The 27,447-nt window shown below is 41.2% G+C and overlaps 1 protein-coding gene across 2 annotated transcripts in view; it reads right to left on the reverse strand.

The window, feature by feature from the left end:
* Nucleotides 1–1,544: 1,544 nt before the first annotated feature.
* Nucleotides 1,545–27,447, reverse strand: part of bicd1a (bicaudal D homolog 1a) — a 30,715-nt gene continuing 4,812 nt past the window's right edge. Inside the window, exons 2-9 of one of the 2 annotated variants that reach the window (XM_035664338.1) lie at nucleotides 13,347–13,559; nucleotides 9,426–9,578; nucleotides 8,026–8,520; nucleotides 5,225–5,617; nucleotides 4,328–5,086; nucleotides 4,056–4,207; nucleotides 3,670–3,880; nucleotides 1,545–1,657 (exon numbers count right to left, since the gene is read on the reverse strand). In XM_035664338.1, coding sequence (XP_035520231.1) covers nucleotides 1,610–1,657; nucleotides 3,670–3,880; nucleotides 4,056–4,207; nucleotides 4,328–5,086; nucleotides 5,225–5,617; nucleotides 8,026–8,520; nucleotides 9,426–9,578; nucleotides 13,347–13,559 — 2,424 coding nt within the window. In that variant the 3' untranslated portion in view covers nucleotides 1,545–1,609. Of the gene's footprint in view, nucleotides 1,658–2,903; nucleotides 3,881–4,055; nucleotides 4,208–4,327; nucleotides 5,087–5,224; nucleotides 5,618–8,025; nucleotides 8,521–9,425; nucleotides 9,579–13,346; nucleotides 13,560–27,447 lie in introns of those variants that run through there. The other variant, XM_035664337.1, reaches the window with a different exon arrangement.

Consider the following 27,447-nt stretch of genomic DNA (forward strand, 5'->3'; position numbering starts at 1 on the left):
AGAGAAGGCTATTGTTGCCGAACAGGATAGCGTGGTGTTCCTGGAGGTCTGCCAACATTTTAGGACTGTAAGAATGCATAAAGACAGGAGAAGAGAATAAATAAGACTGAGAGAAAAAGACTGGTCATCTAAGGGCTACAGAAGAGGGGAACAGTTTACAGAATACGATTACACCAAATCAACAAGAAAAATATGACGTGATGAGAACAAAAATACTGACATGGTTTTATTAAAGGAAAAGTTTAACTTTTTAGGAAATATACTTATTTGCTCTCATGTCTGTACATTAAACATGAAGCTATTGCGAGCAACCAGTTAGCTTAGCTTAGCTGAGCACAAAGACAAACAGCTAGCTCGGCTCCATCAAAAGCGGAGACTCCGAGAGTCACTGCACCCAGCCAGGAGAGGAACGGTTGTTACCTTTGGACAGAGCTAGGCTACCTGTTTCCCCTAGTTTCCAATCTTTGCACAGAGCTAAGCTATCGGCTGTTAATGTTTTTTTTAAAGATATTTTGTGGGATTTGGAATTAAACCTGTGTCGCTGCGGTAAGGACTTAGCCAACATGGGGCACATACTCTACCAGGTGAGCTACCATGTGCCCCATTGGCTGCTAATGTTTGGCTATACATACGTTTAAACATATTTCCCAAAAGTCAAACTATTCCTTTAAAACCACCCCAGAGACAAGGGAGGGGCTGATCGTATCATACTTCATCAGACAAAGTATTTGGTGAGAACAAAATACAGAATAAAACAGGGTTGGAGAGAAAGGCTGACCAGCACAATGCTAAAACATGGCCTCAGATCTGTCAGCAGTGTGCTATTTGTCTTGTGAATGTATCAGTTCATGGACAAAAATAAAGACTCACACCTTGATGCCCAGTCTGTTGGTGACCTCAAACATTACTGGCAACATATGTGACTGAATGCAGTGCTTAAGATAATAGAATTTCCTCACAGCAGACGTCTTGACTTGTCAAGCACAGGTGTAACTACTGATGCTAATTATAGCTAGTGTAACTCATGGCTTTATCATCGCTTTTTTGTGCTTTTTCCTGCTCTGGGAAGTCAAAACGTCTTCCAGGATAAAAGTTCTGTAAAATAAAAAAACTAAAACACATCCAAGGTTAATCTTTAACATTCAAACTAGTTTTTACTTTAATAAATTAATAATTTTTTTTCAATAGCAAGAAAGAAAGCTAGGGTTGACATTAAATATATATACAGTAAGAGCATGTATAGAAAAGAGCCATGCAAAACTGTACATGCAAAGTAAAAAACAATTCCCACATTCCCCCAGTGAGAAGATGTTCATTTTTTATGCAACCTTCTCACCCATAACCTGTTCATTTCTTGTAATCACATATTAAAATGCAGTGAGAGCATGCAAACCCATTTATCTTGTACTACAGATGCAGGTGTGCAACTACAAAAAGATGGGGAAAAGTCTAATGAGTATTAAATAGAATGTGATTAGCTGCAACTGCAATTTTGTGGCGTGTAATAAGAGAAATAGACAGATATTACATAGTAGATAGATTTGAATGAGCCTACTACTAGCAGGTTCTACAGCTTGTTACCTGCGGGCTAGGGAGGCTCTCCCTCGCCTTAGTTGTGGGGAGAGTGACGGTACTGAGGCAGCAGGCTGCTGACAATCTACAAGAAACTGATAAATTAGACAGATATACAGAGTGGTGACACTTAGGGTTAGTTAATAGGACAGAGAAAACACAGGGGAAAGCCTTGTCAGAGACTAACTGGTTTACTGCTATAAGCTTTGATTTTTATACTATATCTCTTTTGTAGTTTAACTTGATTTTGTTTCTCTTGGATAAGAAATGTAATTCTCTTGCTGTGGAAATCAGTGTTTCACAATGTAAATGGAAGAGATACCTGAGAGAAAAGAGAAGAAATGAGTAAAGGAGCAGAAGAAGCAGAAGAAAATACTTGTGTAACGCAAGTGACTGCCTTCACTGAATGCCAATTACAGTACATGCTTGCATCGGTGTAAATGTAACTAATATTGTAAACCAGTTTCATCTGACCACACTGACAGGACCAGTCTCTGCACAGCTAGACAATCAGCACTGGAGGTGGAAAACACAAAGCACCCTAAGAGACAGAGACATGGACACAATTTACACACACACACACACACTTCCAAAATCCAATATTGTATTGATTCACAGCACAAAAAGAGCAGGACAGACACAGTGGGGCTAATGCTGAACAATCCAATACTGCTCAACTCCAGAATACCTGCTGCTTATTGCTCAATTATATTCATGAACTCCAGTTTAAGTCCACACCAGTCATGCTGGTAAGTTCCATTTAAAAGTTGTTTGCTTATTTGATTTCTTAATAACTTACAATTTTGTTTAAGCTGTTCCACTTATCATGTATACAATGATCTGAGGTAGAATAAGGGACAGAGAGAGAGAGGTCAAACAGCATTTGACAGGAGAGATAATGGAAATGTGTCCAGACATTGCCATCTGGTGGACAAAACTGGGAATACTGTGAGAGAGGTTTGTCAAGAATGGCCATCAGTGGAGGAATAAATGGATTCGGTTTAGTGGGGTAGGAGGAGAAGTGAACTGGAGACAATCAAATGTGAGGTTGAGGCACAGAGAGGAGGTCTGACTGGTTTCCATACTACTCTGGACAACACATTAACCATGAAACACTCGGTAAGCCTGTCAAATGCTTTTTGACAGAACTTTAGTTGTGACAAAAATAAGGCATGCAAAGATTAACTTGACGAAATATTATTTACAACATATATTAGTTAATTCCTATTGGAATAGATAATAATACTATAATATATATTAAGATAAATAACATTTGAGTAAAAATGCAAAAATAACCCAAAACACAATAATATGTAATTCCTAGAGCCTGCCACAGGGAGGTGCTGTGAGTCTCTGTAAGCTGAAGCAAATGCTGCAACCATTTTTTGCTTTCACTTTGAAACACCTCCCAGTGCTGCATCTAAGTGATACACAATGCCACATTTTATGTTAGCAGCTATTCATGTATACAGAATGATTCCTGATAACAAACTTGTTTAATTCTATGCAGTCCAACATTATATCAACCTTAACAATAACAAAAAGGCTGTTCAGTGCTGCTTTGAAGATGAGGACGGGGCTCCTTCTTCCTGAGTATTTCTGCATGTTCAAATTATAGTCATGTGAAACCAGTTTTTCCTCCTCTCTGTATCCCACCTAATCCAGAGGCTTCTGGGAACTGTGTACATAGCAGAAATTGGTGCTGGGTGTGAAGATGACGATGATTTATCGCCTCCGCCGAAGGTGAGGAGATACTGAGACAGGGGTGCTGGGGCTGTGAGATGGGGACAGTTGACCTATGTCTTGTCTTGAATAAATGAGTCGTCTGAACTCTAAGGTTAGCCACTCAGGGTCTATCACGTTGGGCTGGGTGCCCAGAGACAAACTGTGGTAACTGATATCAGGCAGGGTTGAGGTCTGGATTGTTTCGGAAAGTGTGTCTGAAGTCCACGCAGACATGGACGGACAGGTGGTTAGCTCTACAGAGGGAGGACTACGGAGGGTCAGGGAGGTGTTCAGGGTGTGGGTGGTGATAATGGAGTGGCTGTGGAGCCTGGTGGGGCTGGAGGGAGCTGTGAAGGCGCCTCTGCGACTTACTTTGGGTGGGCTGCTTTTTATCTTGGGCACTTTAGCGCCGCGGCCGCGGTGGGTCTGCTCGTGGTCAAACTCCAGATCCTCCAGCCGTTGGGTCAAGGCCAGTTTCTGCTGGATGGCCATACGGAGGAGGGAGTTCAGTGTCTTCTTTTCATCCTCTGCTGCCGCTAGCTGCCTCTGCATCTCATCCAGCTGGGTGACATATTCATCACATCTACAGAGAGAGAGAGAGAGAGAGAGAGAGAGAGTGAGAGAGAGAGAGATAAAATGGCAGAGGGGGAAGAGACAAAGATTTAGTGGGAGACTTCTAACACAAGTACTATTTATTTTTTAAGGAAAGTTACAATTTTCACTTTCCCAGCTCCATTGCCTCCTATTTCCCTTCTCACCTTGTGGCAAACATGGCCCTGAGAGACGAGAAGGTGGCGGCATCTTCTTTTAGAGCCTTCAGCTCGTTCCTCAGCTTCATCATGGTCTCTGTCACCATCGCCTTTTCATTCTCGTACTTGCTCTTCAAATTTGCCAGTGCAACCTCTGCTGTCTGCAATGTGGATTATTTCAGATTGTATCACCAATTCAGGTACACTTGAGATATTGCATAATTTTCTTCAATTTATTAAATGTTTCATGGTATATTAAGTAGAATAATTTAAATTTTCACCTGTTTATTGGCCTTCAGCACTAGCCTGAGTGTGGCTATCTGCTCTCTCTTGGTACTGAGCAGGGACTTCAGTTTGAGTATCTCCTCCATACACAACTCCTTGTCCTTGTCAAGCATAGGCGCCAGCTCCCTGGCTGCAGCCCTCTGCCTGGACAGCTGCAGTGAGCGGTCAACAGCCCTCTGAAGATGCTTGATCTGGTCTCTGATGATGGCATTCAGGTTGTAGATATTCATGGGCTCCTTCCGCAGGTCCCCACCTGCCTCGGAGGGTACTGGAGATGGGCAAGGAGAGATGCTGATGACTGGGGAGCCCGTGGGGTTGCGGGTGGGGCTGCTATGGCAGGATGAAGAGTCCACTGTGTTGGTTGTTGTCTCACTGTGATGGGTATCTTTGGATGGGGAGTCCATGGGACTGCGTGGAGGCTCAGAGGAGCAGGCTGCAGATGCCGCAGCGAGGCGTCGTGCCAGGCGAGGCGAGAGCAAAGCCCGGGGGTCGTCTGAGCCTTTCAGGCTGCCACTGCGTGTGACGCGGCTCTGGCGGTAGTAGTCCAGCATGACGCGGTTGGGTGTCTCGTTGTTGCACAGACAGACGTGGTGGTAGAGCTGTGCCAGTTCCTCGCTGAAGGTTACAAGCTCATCCTGTGCTGCATTCAGCATGCCCTGGCTCTCTGTGGCTGTGCTCGCAGAGGCCCGAAGCTCTGCCTCCAAGCTTGCCACCCTCTCTCGGCTCTCACGATAACTACGCTCCAAATGAGTTACCTGCTTGGAAGAAATCAGTTGGACATATGCAACACAGGGAATATTGTGCAATAAAAAATATATTATAACCAAAGAGATATTTGGTTGCAAAAGTCAATGTTACAATTGTTATAAAATATGCATATAACAATGACAAACCTGTTCACTCAGTGCCTGGACCCTGTCGTCACTGTGGTTCTCTCCCTGCCCCTCCACAGCCTGGTTGTACTTCTCCTTCAGGGCCTTGAGTTCTGCTTTCAGGTCGATCACCTCTGTCACCGCCACCTTGTACTTACACTCCAGGATCTCGAACCCATGGATGTTGGGATCATGGTGACCATTGGCTGGTGGTGAGAAGGAGCCACCATCAGGTTTCTCGCTCTCCTGTGGGTCGTCAAGCTCTTTGTCCCCATTAAGACATTTCATGGCATTGACGCGCTCCGTGAGGCGGTGGACCCGCTCGTTCTGCTCGGTCAGGGCGCCCTGTGTGTGCTGCAGCTGGGTCTGTGACTCCTGCAGGTTCATGAGCAGCGACGCCTTCTCACGCTCCACCTGCAGGACGGGAGGATACACTACCACATGAGAGGCAGCCAAGACAGTCCAAGTCTGTAACTTTTATCATTTTATACTTTTAGATATTTCTATATTATACTCTGCATTGATGTATTCTGTCATGTTAACAGAACAAAATGTGTTATATCCCCTCATTAAATGAAATAGCAGCAATATCCAGACGCTGCTGATAAAAGCTACAGTATAGCAGGGTCAGTAACACACATATATAATCAATAAGATCTTTCACAACTTCATAATATTAAGGGGCTAATAAAGATAAAGACAATGTAACACGTAACCATCACTATTGGGCAGTGATAAAACAAATGGACTAAGAATGTATCATATCAGTTGACCTGTATTTCTGTGTCTATAATACATGTGGTTTGCCGCCACTCAAAGCCTGTTGATAAGAAAAATGGGAACAGAAATTAAGTGTTGCTCAATTGTTTATTGATCAGTAATCCCATAAACTCCATTTACTGGTGCTTGTGCCTCAGCGCTTAAAGGTCAAATCTTTTTATAGAGTGCTTTAAAAAGCAAACCAAGGTTTGAGACAAGCTGCTTTGCAACAAACAATGAGACATACGTACACGCACACATACAGACATTCAGCAGTGTGGAATGCAAATCATGTCAAGAGTCATTGCATGCGTAGGAAAGAGAGGAAAAAAGGGTCTTAAGGCATCTTTTAAAAGAGTCCACAGTCCTGGTGCAGCTACTGAGACGGCTATGTCTCTTAAATGTGTGCAGCGAGATCAAGAGATGGTTAACAGCCCTCGATCTGTAGATCTAAGGGGACTAGCTGTACTGTATAGGGATTGGACTTCTGTGATATAGCTTGGGGCGAGACCATTCAGTGCTTCATACACAAACAGAAGATCTTAAAGGGGATTCCATACCGGATGGGAAGCCCTTTGCCCTGGCTTCCTGTGATGACAATCACAGAAGAAGACTTAAGAAATAGATACGTTTAAAATGTTCAAAGGATAACTGATGCCTGGGTTGTCAGATAAAATTTAATTGTGAATGTGCTGTCACAGTGTCCATATTGAGAAAGGCAAAATTGATTTCACAAAATTCCACTAGCAATTAGAAGCGTCACGCTGCTGGCATTTAGATCTTTCCCAGAATAATCAACTGGAAAGACAAAATTGATTAGAGAGTAATTGTGTTTACGGAGAAAGGCACACAGCTAATATAACAGCCACTAATCTAATTTTCTATTTTCCCGAGGGGCTCAGCTAGAGAAAAAATGTGCAGTAATGACTTAACTAGATTATAGCTTGAACCCAATCTACCTATGATTTCTCAACATACTGTATGTATTTCTCGGGTATGGGGTGTTTATGTAAGTAGTCGAGTAAGTAGCACAGTAGTACCCTACGCTGTATAATATATAAGTTCTATATTTATACTCTCAGGTTACTGTATATGGAGCTTAAAGTGCAAGGTTGGAACTAATCGTGGTATAAATGTAAGCGTACTGTGCATTTTCCTTCCCGTCTTAGGGCTCTATTTCTGCTACCTTGTCTCCAACCTAAAAGCAGACACAGTCAGTTTCTGTCTCTGCATCTGTTCCCCGCGCCTATCGGGCGCTAATCACCCTGACAGGGCCCCCTATAGCACGCGCAAATGTACTGCCTCTCCTGCTGGACTCTTTTTGCTGTGCTATGATTTAGCTTCATCACTCCCACTGGGGCACATTTGAAAACATAAATTATATACAATTAACACATGATATACAGTTCATACAGGCTCAAATACACATGCTTGTGGTCTGTTACTGCCAACATAATTAAAACATTATGCGTTTCAGTAGATGTACTTTGTCAATATGGTTTAAAAGCTGTTTCAGTGCTATTACTTGTATTCACGTTGGTAAACCTAACAATCAGTAAAGCCTGTATTATGTGGCGTGTGTTTTCCTTTTTTTCTCTTGTTCCCAAACTGTCATCACCTTGTCATATCCTTGCTGTTAGCAGTAGCAAACTGTGACCTCGGCTGCTTTCATCAGTGAACACCTCACACTGAAAAACTCGCACACTCAACAAACACACAGAGAATGCAGCAGGACGAGTGATAAGCCCCCTCACACTAAAAACTGAATTGTACCATGGGAAATCGATATAGTCGTCTTCTAATGTGCTGCGTATTACTGGTTTCACCCCTCTGTGGTAAACTGTTTTGGAGTTAGTGTTGATAGAAGATTTAAAGCGACTGAAATCCTGCAGACAGTAATTCAACACACAACTAATGTGATGTCAGTACTGGCCTTGAAAAGGAACATTCAATGATATAAAGGCTGAAGAAAGAATAAGTGCTTTCTAGCAGCAACACTGGTTGGTTTATTATGGGTGGTCTGAATTACCGACCCTGCTGTAAGGCCTTTTCTTATGACCCACCTGTAGCAGCTGCTGTTTGAGCTTCTGCATCTCTGATAGATTGAGCTCACTGAAGAGGTCCGGCACAGGGTGCAGGCCTTCTCCTTTTCGACCTGGTCGGTAGTCCCCATTCATCTTAGCCATTCCGGTGCCAGTGTGAACGTGGCCGTTGCGGCGGTTGCTGTCCTCATTGTTGCCATTAGCAGCAGGGATGATGCCGTTGGTGCCGTTGGTTCCGTTGGTCTCCTCTGGGAACTTGAGGCCCTCAACGCCGGTGACGGTAAGCGCCAGATGGGCCCCTGCTCCATAGACGCTGTCACTCAGGCTGATGTGGTGGGCCAGTTCCTTTCTCAGGTTGTTCTTCTGCTCGCGCTCACTCTTAAGGGCATCCAGGGCCTCCTCCAACTGACCCTCAGAAATGTCCTTCAGACGTAATGCATCTTCCAACTGACTGTTGAGGAGAACCGTCTCCTCCTCTAGTACCTTAATTTCATGTTTCAGTCCCTCATACTCCACCTGAGGAGAAGCAGAAAGGGACAAGTAGGAACATAAAAGAATAGAGGGAAGAAAAGAGGATAAAATTTAAGTTTAAGTCATATATTTTAAGTAATTTAATTACTTAGATTAAAAAACACAAGAATCATGTTTGTTAAGGATTGGGTGACCCAATCTCAGGTCAGAATAGAGGGAATGTAAGGACGGTGCGAGTAAAACTAAAAACAATTGTGTCAGAAAAGTTACGAAAAAGCACCCTGAAGACAAGTATTTGCCCCTTGTTTTCAATTGAAAAGAAAGATTTTAGAGCCAGGTGATACTTTCAAATATCGCACTACTTGTGATTTAGGAGATTTATAATGTGACAATATGGTATTTTGGTTATGAATGGTGATGAACCTGGACAATGTGGTCAAAAATAGATTTGATCACAAAGCAGGTAAAGGCATTTTTTTATTTTAGTTAACTTAGTCACTTAACCTTTAGTTAACTTAGTCACTTAACCTTTACAGTAAGACCAACAATATCTAAGTCTTACATCACCAGAGTGATTTTATATGGATTTATGACCTTAATCGACTCCGGCCCAGCACAGGTATTCGATTTTTGCTCTGTGTAATTGGACAAGGGATACTGTAGCTCCTTAAGGGAAATAAAGGATGATGAGCAACTAGATGAGCGCACAGTTTGATCAGTGCATCCTGGAACTGATACTTAAAACATAAAGGACACCGCATTCAAAGGCGGTTTTGGGAGTGATACTGGAAAATTGTGAGTGAGTCATTAACCTCAACTGGTATGGAGGTTGGTGTCTCGTCATTTAAAGTGATGACAAATCTGTACGGGACAAAGTTGGTATGGGACAAAAAAGTGTGTGGTGTAATTGAGAAATGTATTAAGGCAATAAAAAAGGTCTCCACACTGACCTGGCTCTGCTTGAGGGTAGACACCAGTTTCTGCAGCGTGATGTTCTCCTCCTCCAGCTCTGTGTAATCCTGGAGCAGCCTGGTCTCTCTGAACTTGTACTCCTTGATCTCTTCCCTCATCCTGCTTCTCTGTAGCTCCAGCATCTCGTTACTCTGGAGCAAAGAAACAAAAGGGAGGAAAAGACAAAAGCAGGGGGAGAAAGATGGGTGCAACGGGGAGAAAAACAGGGAAGAGGAATTTAGTTCATAACCTAAATCCGTGCCAGAGAGTATTTAAAACTCTTTATCGAAGTTTCTAAAATAATTTCATTATGTTAAAAGCGGTGAGTCAGCACACTCCGGCTCCTAGAAAGAGCATTATTTCAGGTCACCTGCTGTGCACAGACAGAAACATGAGCATATGCTGGACCAGACAAACTGTCGATTAGAGAAGTGCAGCAGCCACAAAAGTCATAAATCTAAGTACCAAAGGCGGCAGCAGTGGGAATATATTGAGACCTCAGCAAATCTGTGCTCACACAACTACTAATGGTTTTATACCAAGAGATAGGGAGATGTATTATCAAGTCAGAAGGTGAAGCAGCAAAGGAATGATGTTCTTATTTTTAAAGGCAGACATGAAGTTGTAGTTGTTTCTGTTTCGCTTTGGTCAGCTGTCAATAAACAATCACTCTCAGGCTCATAGGAACCAAATACTGAGACACAAAGGAACAAAACCTCCTCTACTTTGTACAGTTTTAATCTTCGGACTGCAGGGAAGTACATACAAATCTGAAATACAAAGGGTTTGAATGAATGAATCTGGACATTTCTCCCAGCATACCATTTTTCTGTAATACTGTCTCATCCAGAGCGATGCGGCATTCATGATTGGACATAGTTACATGATCCTATGCTGTTACACTTTTACCCACTTGATGGTGCCATTACAAAAAGAAACCTTCTGGTTAGAGACATGTAAACATTGCACTACAACCTTCTAACACAGAAAAACACCTGCCTTTCTTGTCCTTGGATACAGATAAGGATAAAGATGTTTTTGAAAAAATCAGCTCTATTACCCTTATTCATAATTGTCTGTGTTACAATAGCCTTGAATAGAGGGTGCAACCAAATAAGATATAGTTCTTAGGTAAGAACATCTTCTCTGTTTGTTAGTGAGACAGGAAGTGTTTGATTACCAAACTTCCAGATAAATAACCTTCTCATGGCTCGTGTGTTGCTCTCTGGTTCATAATACAATGACGCTTTCTTTGGCTAAAGTGAATACCTGTTAGTTATGAAAATAATATGGTTGCTTTGAGTAATATAAACACGTCTAAAAAATAAAATAATAATAATAATAAAATAGATCATGCAAAACACAGTTTCCTTCAACAATGACTAAATGTGTACAGTGCAATGCAGATACTACTGGACTGAAGAATTATATTAAGTCTGAAATATTAAGTCTGAAATACAAAATAAAATGCAGTATATATGCGCATGTGTGTACTTCTCCTACTGCAGAGCTGCCTGCAGCATATGGCAGAAGTGCTGACCCAGAGACAGTGTCAGGAGTGGGTGGGTACACACACAGGGGGAAGAAACTCAGAGACCTGAGACACATATGGTCTCTTCGGTGCTTTGGACCTCCAGAACCTCAGTATATGTGTGTGTTTAGGGATGGATGACAATGATGCTTTAAGAACTGGCAACTGGACTGAAACTAAAGAACATTATGATACAGTGAACCCTTTGATTTGTACAATGGCTGACAGCAGCTCCTATACTCTTAAAGCTAATGGAGCCTCAACTGCAAAGTACACAGAAGTACAATAGGTCTTCTTCTGCAGCTGAACAGATATTATTATAAACCAGGGAAATATAAAAGACACCAAATTACATTTTAAGGACAAATCTTATTACCATAAATAACAAATCATACAATAACACATTTTGGATGCTGTATTATTGATCATACTGACCTTCCCTTGCTACATGTTGTCCAATTACATATTCATGACAATGCGGGGAATTACACTGAGCTGGGTATGAAGTGCACAGGATTAGCAGCCAATTATCAGTCAGTGAGGCTCTATAGAAGATCAGGGAGAGCTCATAGATCTAATCGGGGGCTACATTGGCCGGGGTCAGGGACAGTGCAGCACACAACACTGGCAATGAGCCCACCACAGGGCAGAGCTGAGCGACTCACCCCTGAGCTGGAGTTCACAGTACAGACTGTGACTGTGACAGCTTTATTGGATTCATGACACAATGGCAAACATAGCAGTAGTCCAGCTATCTTGTGTTCATTCATCATCACCACCGCTGTTGCCATGGTAATAGGGAATAAATTCAAAGCCTATTAACCCTAACCCTAACCCTAAGATGGAGGATAAATATAAAAAAACACAAAAAAGTGTAGACCTTTTTTTTTTAAGTTTAGGCAGATATCAAGATTGTCTTCTGCATGGGGGGAATTAGAGGTATTAGGTGTTGTGGATTCATAAAAAAACATTTATATCATGATCTGACTTACAACTGCAGACTGAAAACAGCTAAATGAAACTTTCTTTGGCTAAAGTAAACTTTTCCTGTTAGTTTTTTCTTGATGAATCTCTATATGTTAATACTGTTTGTGAAATGTTGCTTGAAAGCTGCAAAACCCTTTTGATTAGACACGACAAATGAAGCCCCCAGTGAGGCCACAACACCTGCTTCTCATGATGAAAGATGCGACTCCTCCTCATTAATGGACATCACACATGCTAACGAGGATTTCAAAGACAGCCAAAAGCTGTCTGATGAACACACCTTCAAAGGGTCTTGATCGGGTCGCAAACAGGCGACAGGTGTGTGTGTGTGAATAACAACTCATCATGAATTTATTAGGTAATCAGCTTCCCAATCGAAAATATAGATTTTGTTCAATATACTCCATAATGTGGAGCTGTGTATGACATTACTTTGCTTACATTTACACTGACATATGTATCACACACACACAGAAAATAAAACGTAGAGAGAGTAACAACTCAACCTCACAACACTCCCTGATGAATATAGTGAATGAGAGTGTGTGTGCTGTGGCTCACTGTGTTCCTCCACATGTGCCGAGCTCAGGGCATTTCACTTATTCCCCAGCTTAGCACCGGATTTGCCCCCCACAATGGGGTCGTGGCCGCGGCGTCTGACCCCCGCTCGAACTCCGGGACTGCCCGGCACAGTGGCTGCAGCCATGTACAAGTGAATGAATGCATGCTTTGCACGTACGCCACATGCATATTGTTTACTCTGGGTGAGGTTTGACCCCTTTCTGCCTGTCACTGTGACCCCTTGGCATTTATCAAACACACTTATGTCATGTAAGTTAAATATATATATTTATAAGGCTGCTTAAAGTGCAAGAAATTAGAATAATGAATGAGATCTTCACTTACAGCTTCTTTTACTACTTTTTTGAAAACTTTTCTCAAAGTTAGCACAACCATGGACTAAGCTCAAGATTCTAATTTTATTTATTGGATGCAATATGCTTTCAGTGACCACACCAAGTAAATTGAAGAGATTTTTTTTTTTTACTCAAACCCAAACACCACTTAACCTCGATGCAACTACAGCCCATTTCCCACATCATAAATATACAGTAAATTCTAAAACAAACATTTCTATAATTCACTACTGAAACAATCCTGAAACATTAATATCCTATTGAGAAAATGTATACAATAATATATTTTTCTATGTATTACTGTATTTATGCAGAAACATCTTAATTAATACAACAAAAAATATATTTGAGAGAATTTTATGGTACTACTAAAATGAGTGTATATCTAGATATTTCCTCACATATATAGTTTGATTGATTTGCTGTGTTTTCCTTGTGTAGCATGAACCTGTCTGTATAGGGTGCAGAATCTGTAACCGGCTCACCTCTCGTAGATCCTGCACGAGCGCGTTGAGCCTCTCGTTCTCAGCCTGGGCATTGGACGCCACAGAGCGGCTTAGTGTCACCTCCGTCTGCAGCTCCAACAGACGGCCCATGTAGTAGGCCTCCTTACAGGCTGACTCTTGCAGCAACGTCTCCTCGTTGGTCTCCCCATCCTCTGCCACCTTACGCTGGTTGGTGTAAGCCTGGCCGAATGCCTGCGGATGGAGAAAAGGATGGATGGTCAGAGGATGGGGAGCAGAGTAAAAGCAATGCAATAGAAACAATTATAATAATAAAACGAAGAATTAAACGACCAGCACGCCATGTTTTGCAAAGTAAAAACTGAAGTGACACTGATCAAAATCCTGTCATAACATCAACATCCTAATCCATGTGAGAGATTTGCACCCACTGGCATGTAGAGTAAATCTTTAACAGTCATGGCCACTAGGCGTGCTCCTGCTGTACTTTTGACCACCGACAGCACTGATAGCAGACTTGCAGGGCCTGTCCCTCAAGGATACCTGCTTTCTGTCTATGTGCAGATGATGTTTCACAGTGATCAATAGACACACTGTTCCCATTTTCCTGACACAGGTTTTCACGGCACCGAGAGCTGACTTGTCATGATAAAGGAGCCGAGGCTTGATTGAGAAAATCAAAGCACGCATCAACAGCAGAACAGGCTTTCCATGCTGGACCTACTGTAGCACAATTACACAAACGCTCAGTTGCCAAAGTGAAATTAAGAGATATACAGTTACTTCGATCAAGGTTAGAGGGAATAACATATCATTTATATTGTATGAACGTGCAATTCTGCACCATTTTCCTGACAAGGTTGTCCTGAATGTAGACAGAATTTTATGACTGCACACTCCAGAACACACATGCAGCAGCTGCCTTAGTGGTTCGATAAATACTATGAACCATTCTTCACTTTCTCTGCAGATCAGCAGGAAAAATTGGTATGTTGCCCCGCGGTGGCCTCTGTGAGAGACAATGGATCAATACTGCTTCCTCTGAAAAATACTTTATGGTTTACAATTGCCACATGAAACTGTAAACAATACAGCATGTATAGTTATCACAGCCATCAGGACTTCCGCAGTTCCTGGACAGAGTTACCCGACCAATGCAACCTAAATCTTAACGGAGCCGTATATTTTGGCCTAGAGTATTAATAATTCACAAAGAGTCTTCCCAATCCCACCTCAACATAATAACAACATTTTCTCTGTTCGAGATGAATCATTTATAAAGTAGAAGCATAAATTATTTGGAGAGGACGTGAGCTCCAGTGAGTAGCTGTCTATTTTTCCTGGTCATTTTTCATTTTTGTATTTACTTTTGATTCATGAGCTAACAGGTGAAGCAGCGTGCAGTACACAGAGGTCCTATTGTAAGACAGGGGCAGTTTATTACAGTCAGAAATCCACTTTAGTGCATATCTATATATGAGTATATATAGCACCGGCACAGAGAGGAGGGGTTGTCTTGTGGATGTTTAACCACTATGACCCCCTGTAAAACCACAACTTTCTGTTTTGTACAGGTTGAACAAATGAGAAATAGAGTGTTTATGAATGAGGTATTTGTTGTGTGTATTTCCCAAAATGTAATACTACAGTTTCAACAGAAGCAGCTGTACGAACACTTCGTCTACATAAAAAAACCTAAATCTATGACTGAATGATAAGTCATGAGCTCACGCCGCTGTGTTGTTGTTGAATAAATTGGATTGCAGTTGCGTGTGAGTGAATTAGAAGAGACAATTTAACAGGAGAGAGATTTGAACGTCCCCTAATTAACTTTATTGACCACCTCCCTCTGTCACATCTGACCTGTTGTTTGAATACTCATCACCAGCCAGCAGAGCAACCAGTGAATGCTGGTTAAACAACACATCCAGTCACTGTCATCACTGTCATAAGAATTGCAGAATGATTCCGTCAAATATAAACTTACATATTATCTACATGCTGTATATGAGGTACTATTCATTCAGAAAGGCATTGATTCCCTTTTTAGACAGGTTCATTCCCATTCAATAGGCACTTTTGTTTTCCCTGTGAATTGCAAATGTAACAGTTAGCATATGAATAAGTGCCAGTAATAATCCGTCCAGTGAAACGGCTCTAAGTACACAGAACATTTAACCATTCGACCACAAAAACTGTCCTCAAGGACTAGAAAACACTCAATGCACTCAAATGCCTAAAATAAATAAATAAATACTGTATTATTATTTTCATTTTCCCTCTCAGTCTCTCACCACATCTCTTGTATGTTCACACTCTCTTGTTCACTCGCCCTTGTGCCCTCTCTGGCTCTCCAGGGAGGCACAGTGTGATTGTAGTGAATGATTAAGAGGGAGGGCCTCAGGAACAAAACAGCTGATTAATTCTAAGCGCACTGTGACTGAATGAGCTCGCATTCTCGCTCCAAACGAGAGGCGGCCAATGTCCAAGCGGGCCTCACAGCAACAGCTGGGCCCTGCAGGAGGATGGACAAAAAATCTGGACCCACAGAGTCCTGCTGTTGGATTTCTAGTATCATGAAGAAAAAAATGCAACAGTTTAGATTTTGGAAACTATGCTGTGACTGTGGGCCAGTTCAAAAGATAAAGATTGCTTGAAATGTTTGGATGGTAAAATGATTTTTTTGGTAACTTATTTTGAGGATTATAAACATCTTGTTAGCTACGTTTTGCTTTTTTAAAATGTATGCCAAACTAAACAATGCATAATTGTTATGTCTTAAAGCAATAGTTGAACATGTTATTTACATTTACATGAGAAGATTGACACCACTCTTATGTTTGTACGTTAAAAATTAAACTTCAGAGAGCAGCTGGTTAGCTTAGCTTAGCATAAAAACAGGGATGCAGGGAGAAACAGCTAGCCTTTGTCTAAAGGTAAAATCCACCTACCAGCACCTCCAAAGATCACTAATTAACACGTCTTATCTCTTTACAGCGTAGGAGAAAATAAGTGTATGTGCAGGATAATTCCTTGGCTGGGAGGAACGATTTCCTGAAGTGAGCTTGCAAGGCAACTAGCAGAGACTTCAGGAAGTTACTGGCAAGAAATAGTCTAGCAAACATAAAATTGTAAAGCCAGAGCTTATGTATACACTTTAGTTTTTGTATATTAAACAAACGAGATATAAAGTGCTAATTAGTGAGGCAGAAAGTTTTAGATCGTCCTAAATGTTACACACTGGAGCTTTAAATAAAAAAGTGTGACTTAAACCAGGAAATACTTGTTTTAAGAGGTAAAGCCAAGCACTCTACTCAACTTTTATCCAATATTTAAGCCTGATAAACATGCCAACTGACAAGAAGGCAGGCCCACACAGCAACGGACACACAGACAGAAGGCCTGTCCCAGTTGCAGAAGTGATTCAGCAGCAACTTATCCACTGAGAATCGGTGGGTCTTGGATGCGTAACGAGAGGCAGATGGTTTCATAACAACCCTCCTTCACGGGCTGAGCCATGCTCCTCGAAGTCCGCCCGCTCCATCTGCCTACCTTTAAAGGAAATCACAGCGAGTGACACTGACGACTGAGGCTGAGCATTCACACATAAGGGAGCCCAGTATGCTCTGGCCCTCCTGATACTGTTGCACCGTAGTTTCTGGTGGGCTAAAAATAACAATATGACAGCTCTGTATTTTTCAGGTTAATTACATGAACGTCACAGACAATACTGCTCGCTGTATCATTATAGTGATGGATTTGCAGAGGCCCTGTATCTGTGTCCTAATTGGCAAACATAACACAGTTATTCAGACCAGATAACATGTGAAGAACAGTGCAGAAGATTAAAGTTTAATACCATTTCCTCAGAATGGAAATAATATGGAGTCGCTGATTGGCAGTCTGTTTGGTTTTGTGTACTGAAAACCCCATAATGCATTCAACCTTGAGGCTCCTCGGCCTCCTGTGCCTCAGTGGATAAAGTCCAGACAATAGAGTCTATAGATATTCATCCCTGGGGCCATAGGAAGAGGAGCAGACAGAGGGAACAAATCAACTGCTGCGCCAGTGTGAGAGGAGGAGCGTGTGCAACCCTGAAATCCTTCCCTGTCTCTTGCAGTTTCTAATGAGGAATCAGGGGAGGACCTGTGTATGTGATCTTGTATGTGTGTATATATACGGCATTGGTCTATTTTTACACCCAGGAGAGAGAAGAAGAGTGAACCATTTCTACAACAGCAATTAATCTCAACGAGGTTTTATAACTAAGGGGACATACCAGGTCTAGCCAACAGCATACACTGTAAAAAATGAAAGAAAAAGATCTATTTATAGAAAGTAATGTAAAGATAGCAAAGGAGCTAGACTTGATTAAAGGTCGAAGAGCAAAGCTTAGAGATAAATGCTACGTGCTACAAGCTGGAATTTAACTTCGAACAGAGCGGAAGTATGTACACAGGCAAGAATAACAACCATTTTAGTGATCTATTTATGTGTTCTTTTGTTTAGGTCCTAATTAATTTGAGATTTTAATTAGTTGCTCTGCAGTACCTAATATATTAATAATGACGGTGACACTCAGAATACCCTTAATTAATTGTTAATCACTCTACAGACACAAATTAATTGTTGTGACAAAGAGAAAATAAAATAAGGTTGAGGTTTTAAATTGTAGCATGATAGATGTAGATTAAAGACCGATTAAAATCAATTAGCTGGATAAACCCATTTACATTCTATGGAAGTACAAGATGAGAAATGTTCCACTTTTTCAATTTGAGAGAGGACAGCCATAAATTTGGATCACGAAAATGATTTAAACATAGCTTCCCAAGCTCTACTCTGTCTGCTAAGTTATAGGGAAGCACAAATCAGGGTATTAGTGAATTCATAAGAAGAAAAAATCTTATGAATAACACACACTAATAGACATATATACAGAAAGAGACACACACACTGTTGTGTCCTGTCCAGATGGTCGGCCCAGCCAACCACATCAGGGATTTCAGTACCATGGAGAGAGACATGCAGGACTGCTGCTGGGAAGCCACACAACTGTCAGCCGTCATGAAGTGAAGTGTGTTATAAGTAAGATCAGATAGATAGATAGATACGAAGATAATAGATCATAGATAGATAGATAGATAGATCGATCATTCATTTGTTCATATTCAGGTCATTCACTTTGTCTTGATGATCAGTTGTAAAGCATGCCACGAGTGTTTGAGACCAAGCCAAAAGCTCTATTAAAATAAAAATTAAAAAAACCCAGCAGCAACATAATAGCAACTTAGAGTCTCATAAACAATCGCTGCATCCAGAGCACAACAAATGGAAGGGACATAAGTCAGAAGCAGCATGCGACACATCAACCTCCAGCCGCATCAAGACGACACGCACATCAGCCTGAGGTGAGTGAACAAAACACAAATACACACGATTTATTCCAGACTCACTCACTCCTTTTGACAAATACATGTTTGACTGCATTTCACAAGTCTGGGAAGGTAAACAGCGCAGCAGAATGGGAACAAGGAGTTGAGTTTCCAATCCACAAATTGCTGAGTGTCTCCATGGTTAGTCAATTTTAATAACATATGAAATTGATGATACAGTTTCGTAGTTCAGTTAGTGAATACCCTTCACATCATTTTGCAAACTCAAGTTATGTCCACATCTCTGAACAATACTTCCATGATTGCTTGAAATATTCACTCCTTTGTAATCTAGACATTACACTTCATGCTCTGATTAAGCACAGCTATATATCTTAAAGGGTCAGTCCAACTATCCAGCAGTATTGCACGTCAGTCTCACAAGAGACAGATTAAAAAAGAACGGTCAAAGTATATCCTGAATTTTAGTCTCTAATATGGGTCAGACTCACTGAAGGCCCACGTCTTTAAAACCTCACACCTTCCTGTTGAAATCTTTAAAGGTTAAATAAATATGTGATTCACTTAGAGATGCTGGTGCTCTTGTCACACCAGAGCATCTCAGACCCAAACAATGGGACAGAACGAAAAGAAAACAGTTTCCACTGTTTTTCCAACAACCAATGCTGGTTTGGTCAGAGTAAACTCTTAATTCACAAAGTTAGATGTTTAATAATTGTGAAAAAACTGGTGCAATGGTAACAATGTAAATTAATCTTAATCCTACATGAGCTAAAAGTCCTTTTTTTTGCCAATGACAGGCAAGTATTCAACATTTTGGAAAGGATCCCTAGAGAGACAGACCTTATGTTTAACCAGAAACTGCTGTGATATCGCTCGTCACCAATCTGAAAACATTGTCATTTCATTCAAAGTGGAAAATAAAACTCACCAAAACAGTCTTTTTACTCTTCCAACAATCACCAAACTGTGGTTGAAATAAATCCTTAATTCACTGAAGCAGATGAGAAAAACAGCAGTTTCAGTTGCTGTACTGCACACGGAGAAGACCAGCGATGTAAACAACTCACAGAGAGGCTGCAATAGCAACACAGGCGAAGGACTGTATGGTACTTTTAGTAATGAATATTGAATTTCATGTGTAAAGTTGGTTGAATGCCCCTTTAAACTGAATTAGGCATCGCACAAATGGCAGCCTTACCCAATTAGAGTGAAGTTTAAGGACATATAATACACAAATCCTTTTCAGCTTAGTATATTTAGCATCCTAAAGAAACTCTGATGTGTTTGAAACCCATATCCATGATGAAGTAGGTTTATGGGAAACGTTGGCCCAGCGTACATCGCCCTCTAACAAGGACACAGAAACGTCCTCATGTGCTTCTCAGCCACAGGGAAAAGTGCCAAGTCAAGAGTTCTGTCATCTATAAAAACACACAAGCACATTTTACACGAACAAGGGGAAGCTGGGTAATCACAGCCCAGCAAGAACGGAGGTCAGTCACACTAACACAATTAACAAATAAAGCAGACGATTAGAAGTAATTACATTATTTAAAAATACATTAGAACCAAGTCAACACATACTTACAATCTGAACTGTGAATGCATCCAAATGCAATTTCACAATGATCTCAAGATAAAGCGTACAATTACTAAAAATAAAGTTTGATACTGAAAGCTACAGTACAGGCACTGCTTTGTGTCTGTCTGTGTTCACCAGTCCTCTACTGAATCAACAGGGATGTTAATAGTTTATCATTATAATGCTGAGTGCCCAGGCATGCTGTAATGCACTATTTAAGCTCTTCTATTTAATGAATTAGTGTCTATAAACATTGAGCTGCCTGTGGTATGAATGTTTTATAGATAGGAAGGATGGCAAATGCAAATTGCCTGATCCTCTTCACTGAAATGCTGTTCAGTGCAGTGAAGCCCATTATTCCTCCGATAACAATATGCTATTATACTGACGCTCGAGGAAAAAAATATCTATAATGCAGGATAACAGCTGAAATACGCCTTAATGGGCTTTATAGAGGAAAATCCCAGCCAGTTACAACAAATCTGTCATGGTGTCACATCTGTCGCTTTCTCGCCGACACAATGTGTACAGTACATGCAGTGTGAAGCTGAAAGGTCTGCCAGGGGACAGGCTGTGTTTAGCTAAAGAGATGTGGCTTGTTAAAGTGATTCAATTTGGCTCAAGTCTGCTCATGATAAGAAAGATGCTTGGATTATTTCCCAGAATCCCTATCACTTATGTGTGCTCTGTCTGTGGGTGAATGGACATTGAATTGGTAGACAGAGGCAGCTGGGTGTAAGATTTGTTTGCCGGATCCCAAATTACTCTTTAGTTCCTGTTCTTTCTCCTCAAATTCATCCTTGCGTTCTCCTCTCCTCCTAAATACATCCTTATCAGCACATTGCCTCAGCGGGAAATTAAACTGTGCACTATTAACTGGTCCATGATAAGCCATTACAGTAAGGATGCACTGATTGTGAAATGCTGTGCCAATATGCTGATTTAAATATCAATTTTGCCGATAGCCGATACCGATACTGTTGTTTTTTTGTTATTTATTCACTCTTTTGTGTCTGGAGTCAAATAAATCTACAAATATAAGAATCTCTGTTTTCCCTTCTCATTCAAGATGTGCAGCGCTGAACAGCTTCACTGTCTATGCTGCTGCATGGAGCACATCAGGATTTGTATGCAATTTGTGCCAGTGCTAGAAAACATATCGGTGCATCCCTACATTATATCTTCTACAATGTAAACTTTTTCTGGGTCTAAAAGACATTTTGTAAGGCAGGAGTCACAATGTACAGAGACATAAAATATTTTTTGCTTTACCATTAAATAGGAAGTTCAGGCCAGCATGAGCAGGCAGGAAAAAACCCATTAGAGCACCAACAAACAGCTGTAACTGTGTCATATGTAGCTTTTTCTCTGCTCGGTAATGTGCCCTGCAGGAAATCATGAGCAAGTCAACCACAAAAACACACTGTCTACCCTTTAGGCCGTTTCAGCACACACATATATATTAAAAAATACTCATGGCTACAGGGACACTTCCTGCATGCACTTCACTGGCATTCATTTGTGACTCTTGGCATGCATTTGTAGCCATCAGCCCGGAAGGAAAAAAAACAAAAACCACTGAGTGAGAAGGACGAGACGAGACAGAATTAAAGAACGAAAGATAGGAAGTTCCATTAAAATGGAAATATAACTGAGAAAACAATAAATCATCACCTTTCAGAACACATTTTTTCTTGATAAATAAAATCAGTGCTCTGTCAGGAGCCCTGATGTGTTCTTACATTATCAGGGATCAGACTGCAAATATTATTTTCATCATTGATTAATCTGCCAGTTGCCTCCAGACCGGCCTTTAGTGAAGTGCAATTGCAACTGGGTTTCAACCAGTAGAGGGAGATTGTGTGCATATCTATAGCACAATATGTAAAATTCAAATACTTTGCACTTAAATGTCAAGATTGGTACCTAAATTGACCAACAACACTACTAAATACCCACATACATAGGTTTAGTTACTCTTTAATGTCACTGTGTTTGCAGTGTTACATCCTTTTACGGTAGCTCATGGCAGCTGTGCTGCAGTCAAATAACAATTTAGAGACACTGCCGCCCAGATTGGGTATTTGTCTGAAGGTATGTTTGTGTGTGCAGGTGTTTAACTAAATGAGTGGGAAAATACTGCTGCAATAAGGTAAAACTGTGTCCCAGACATATCCTTTCCCTCAGGGTACAACAGATTCACAGAGGCTCACAGAATCATGAACACTGAATGAACAAAACAAACAAGGCCAACTGAAAGGTTTCAGTGATCAGGATCCCTCCAGTCTAACAGCATTTGGCCTATTTTACAAACTTCTTCTATTCTTAAATCCTTTCCTATTTTTCTTCTTTCTGCTCCTAATCTCCAAAAGGTCAAACATGTTCACTTAAATATTTTTATCCATCCATGTCCGGAATCCTTTAAGTGGTTTCTCCCTCCATCATAATCCGCCTAACTGACAACAGACAATTTCCATTGTGATCTTTATCTACGTACTGAGCCTCCTCAGTCAGTCGAGTGTTCAGGGACTTGCCTTGGGTGAAGAATATTTCGAGCGCTAATACAGAGGGTGTGGAGATCAACCCTCTCTGCTACATACCTCTTTCCCTTCTTCCTACAGTACCTCATCACTTTCTTTTACTAAGTGGTATTTCATGGGACAAAGGAGCTAAGATTAAAGAAAAAAAAAATAACAACGAGGGAAATTGAGTTTAGTGTGCTGAGGGTAATGAGGGTGGTGTTGAGAAATAACAAGAAGGAGGTGTTTGAAAGCTCACAGGCTGATTGGTATTCTGTGTCAGTGCCAGCAGACGCACCCAGAGTGGCTGCCAGAGGCATACGAGAGAGAGAAAGACAGAGCGACAGGAGACAGATTCAACTGATAACATTGTCCCCTCTCTCTGTAGACGGTCTCTGCTGATAAAGAGGACTCAGCCAAACCAGAAAAACACAGACTACAATGGAAAGGCCGGCCTGCACACAGTGACCCTCTTGGTATTGACACACGGGGGCCTCTGGGTGACTCAGTGCTTTTGTGCAGCCACAGGAGATCCTCTATGCCAAGCCTGCAGACCTGTGGGAATCCTTGTACTGTACAGGCTGCTAATAAGATTATTTCAGCAGTAGCATTTCATCAAGCATATGAAAGTCTTTACTTCGCTCTCTCGTCTCTGTTTTCCCCTCTTATCTATGTCCAAACAGTTTTGTTCCTTCTCATTATATATTTTTTCTTTGTCAAAATAAAGTAAGAAATTCCCTATAGACATGCTTTTCTTCACATATCATGGCATGGATTTGAGCACTGACTTAGACAATGGGCTAGTTTCACTTTCACTTCATGTTCACCATCTTAGTTAAGCAAATTAACATGCTAACATTGCCTTATTAGCACCAAACACAACTGAGGCTGATGGAAGGATGTAGGTTAGTATAATTGGGCAATTTAACATGTTTTACCTTGTGCTAGAAGTTAGTAGAGTACAGTAAGTCATCACAATTTATCCCGAGGGGAACATGAAAATATTGTGCTTATCCATCACGGCTGCACATTAGTATTCATCCTCCAAGAATTGTAAATGTCTACAAAATTTGTTGGAAGTTCATCTTGTAGATGAATATATTTTACAGGTGGGATTAGTGGTAAGGGGCTCTAGAGGAAAATGGATCACCAAAGTACCTTTTTATGATTTATCCTCTGGGGGCCATAAATGTTTGTGCAAAATTTTGTGGCAATCTTTTTCTCTAATTTTCTTGCATTCTTTGCATTGCAAATATAGACCAATCAACTCATAATTCATATGTAAAAAATATATTGACAGATAATTGCTGATCTGCAGATCATCATCATATAAAATGACAGGGACCTTGGTCACTTTGCTCCTCAGACCTATCACGTTTCACTTTTTCATCCTTTTCCCGAACCTTCCAAAAGCAGGCCCACAATAACATATATACAGTATACTAACTTGACATCAGCTCTCCTGTGATGGAGGATAGAGTTAATTAAATGAGTTAACTAGGGGATGATTTAATACGTGCCTAATCCTTTATGTCCCCTAACAGGGTAGAAGTGACAAAGACAGATCATCTGACCCTGATTCTGTGTCACACACACACACATTACAAGTGCATGTTTGGGTGTGCACATGCTCATGCATGCCAGTGTGTATGTCCACTTTAATTGCGATGTGGGGGGATAGGCAGGGACTTCAGAGGACGATGCTCGCTCTTGCTCTACATCGTTGCTGGATATAATGGCCTCTGGTCATCTAGATAGAAGGCTTCTCTTTCCCCGGCATGCAGACATGATATGCATGAAAGAAGACTTTAGCTGGAACTTAATTGCTTTGTCTAGACACAACCAAGAAAGAACAGCTAAAGTCAGTGGTGCTTTTAGGTACTGATTTGTGAAAATAAATGTAATTCATGGGAACAGCATCAATATAAATAGGCAGCAGATGCCACAACCATAGTTTAATAGTTTTTATTCCGACAAGGAAGACCTTTGAGTTGCAAAAACAAAACTTTTCATTGTGAGAGGACAGGCTGCTTTTTTTGCTATGCTTTCAGAGTTTGCAGCACACACAGCTAAAGTAGACGACTAATCAATACAGCAGCCTGCAGGCAGGGGAGTCCTGTTCCCTCTTCCCTCTTACCAACTACTGTATTTCACTGCAGCAAAAAGGAGCTTTCTGAAAAACATAATCTATGCAGGGCTGGGTAGGCCTGAAGGGTCTCTGCAGAGAGAACAGCTTCATTAAGTCCTGTTGTCTTTCATGTGAGGATCATGAGGTTTAAGAAACAGGGACAAAAGAAAAGAATAAGAGGTCAGATTGAAATAACTGGTTCTAAATCATTCTATATACAGCGACCACTCCCCACTTTCTCTCTTCCTCCCATCCTCTCCATCAAGTCAACACAACCATAAAAACCTGAAACAACAAAGAGACACTCACCACCACCAGCACTCTATCCTGCCGCCCCTCCCTCTCTGGTCTCAATCACAACATCCGCACCCCAAACCCCCTCCCACCCTCAACTGCTACATATACAGACACAGGAGAGAAAAAACAACAAAAGGAAAAGCTATGCACACATGCAGGAAAAGTGGTCCAGATGATGTGCAACTCCACTACAAAGACAAATGACCTTCCCTTCAGGTCCTGACAAAACACCTGCATATCAACCACCCCCATATACAACACCAGAGGCCAAACACAAGGGCAGACAGGTCCTTATCTACATGCTCAACTGCATCCCTGAGCCTGTTGCTGGGGTCACAGGTCAACACCACCAAACCTGCAGCGTATCATTGATTCTGATCAGCAGCAGAGCATTGCATCTGTCCTATAAACAACGTAATTTAAACTGAAGGAACAATATAAACACACTTCAGATAACCACATTGACTTTAAAAGACAAGATGCTTCAGTTTCTCTTCTTCTAAAAGTGTGACAGATGTTCTGTATAATCCACTTTATGATCCACTCCAGAAGTTACACTGTTTCACCAACATGCATTGATTTCCACAACGCATGCTACAGTGCACAAAATAGTGCGCAGCTTAGCTCAGACATGAAACATTTTCACCACACAGAACAGAAATCGATGCATAATTCCCACTTCACTCCAGGGAGGGATCATAGGGTAGGATGGGAGTGGGGGGCGCCACAGGAGATGAGGAGGGGGATGGTGGGCTGATGGAGTAGAGCACAGCCGAAAGAAGGGAACACCATCCCATGAGATATTGATTCAGCCCCTCCATCCATGTTTACTGCCCTCCTTCGAACCCCAGCTAATGTAAAAAAGGAGCAAACAAGAGGAGAAGGAGGAGGAGAGGGGAGAGAAACCTGTAATGCATCTCCTCTCCCCACTCAGGACAGACTGATTTATAACCACAGCTGCTCTCATCCGTGATTGTTGTCCCTGAATTGGAGACCGGGTCAAATACAACAGGGAGCAGTTTTTGAAAAGTTAATGAATGTTAATAAGTATTCAAGTTCTGCTTGTTCTTTTATTTAATGTTGATTCACCACCTCAAAGTAAAAAAAACAAACACCGGATGTGTCCTGCCTAACACCGACATTAACAACTCAGCTGCTCTGCTACATTGCACCAGTAATGTAACTGCAGTGGTTAACAGTTGGTGAGAGAATTATGTTAAACACCTGGAAATGTATCTCCTCATCTCTAATATATTCAGGCTGTGCTGTATGAGACACAGAAGGTTTGAGAACCACTGTGACTTTGCGCAGGTCCTTCACTGGGCTACATAATTCATTCTGAAGTCATTCTAAAGTCAAGCAACAGATTCACACCCTCATCACCGGTCCCTGATGACCAAGAAGTCACATGATATTAATTTGACTTATGGAGGAAATTCCAGAGGGAACAGACTGACAGCAAATCAATCATCTGCAGTATAGTGTGTGTTGCTATGTGTGAATTTGACAGCTAACTCTTGAGAATAATGCTCTATGACATACTGTCAGTGTCATCTAGTTCTATTTAAAAAAATATATATATATATATTTGTGTTGTCTGTACGTTAAATGTGAAGGTAGAGGCAGCAGGGGTACGCCTAAGTCGGCATATAGATTTGAAGCAGAGAGAAACAGATAGCCTGGCTCTGTCCAAAGCTAAAAAAACCTAAGCAAAACCTCTAAAGCTCACTAAGTAACACGTTATATCTTGTTTGTGTAAGTGACAGGAAATCACTATTATTGGTGAATAAATCAGTATAATAGTTAAAGCTTATAAGCTAAGCTGAGCTAACTGGCTTTAAATTTAGTGTACAGACATTTGGGTGGAATCAAACTTCTACAGACGATGAATATCAATATTAATATCAATAATAATAATAATAATACAAATTTGTATGTCAACTGCCGTTTTCAAGTTCAGTGGCAGCAAACAGTGTAAGTCATATGGGTCGAATGTGTGCAAACAAACCCAAGGATGGTGTAAAGGAGAGAGATGACTACACAGCTTGAAGAAACATAAAGATGCAGTCTTGAACCTTAAAATTTAATGCGGACCGGATGAATCATGACTGAATCTTTGTTTTTAGGTATTTCAAGTTCCCATGAGAAGAATTTGATGCAGATTTCTTTTGGCATCTTTCTCAGCCTAAAGCCGCGA

Source organism: Morone saxatilis, unplaced genomic scaffold, assembly GCF_004916995.1.
Source record: "Morone saxatilis isolate NCDOM2014 unplaced genomic scaffold, NCSU_SB_2.0 Contig2, whole genome shotgun sequence".
Classification (NCBI taxonomy): domain Eukaryota; kingdom Metazoa; phylum Chordata; class Actinopteri; family Moronidae; genus Morone; species Morone saxatilis.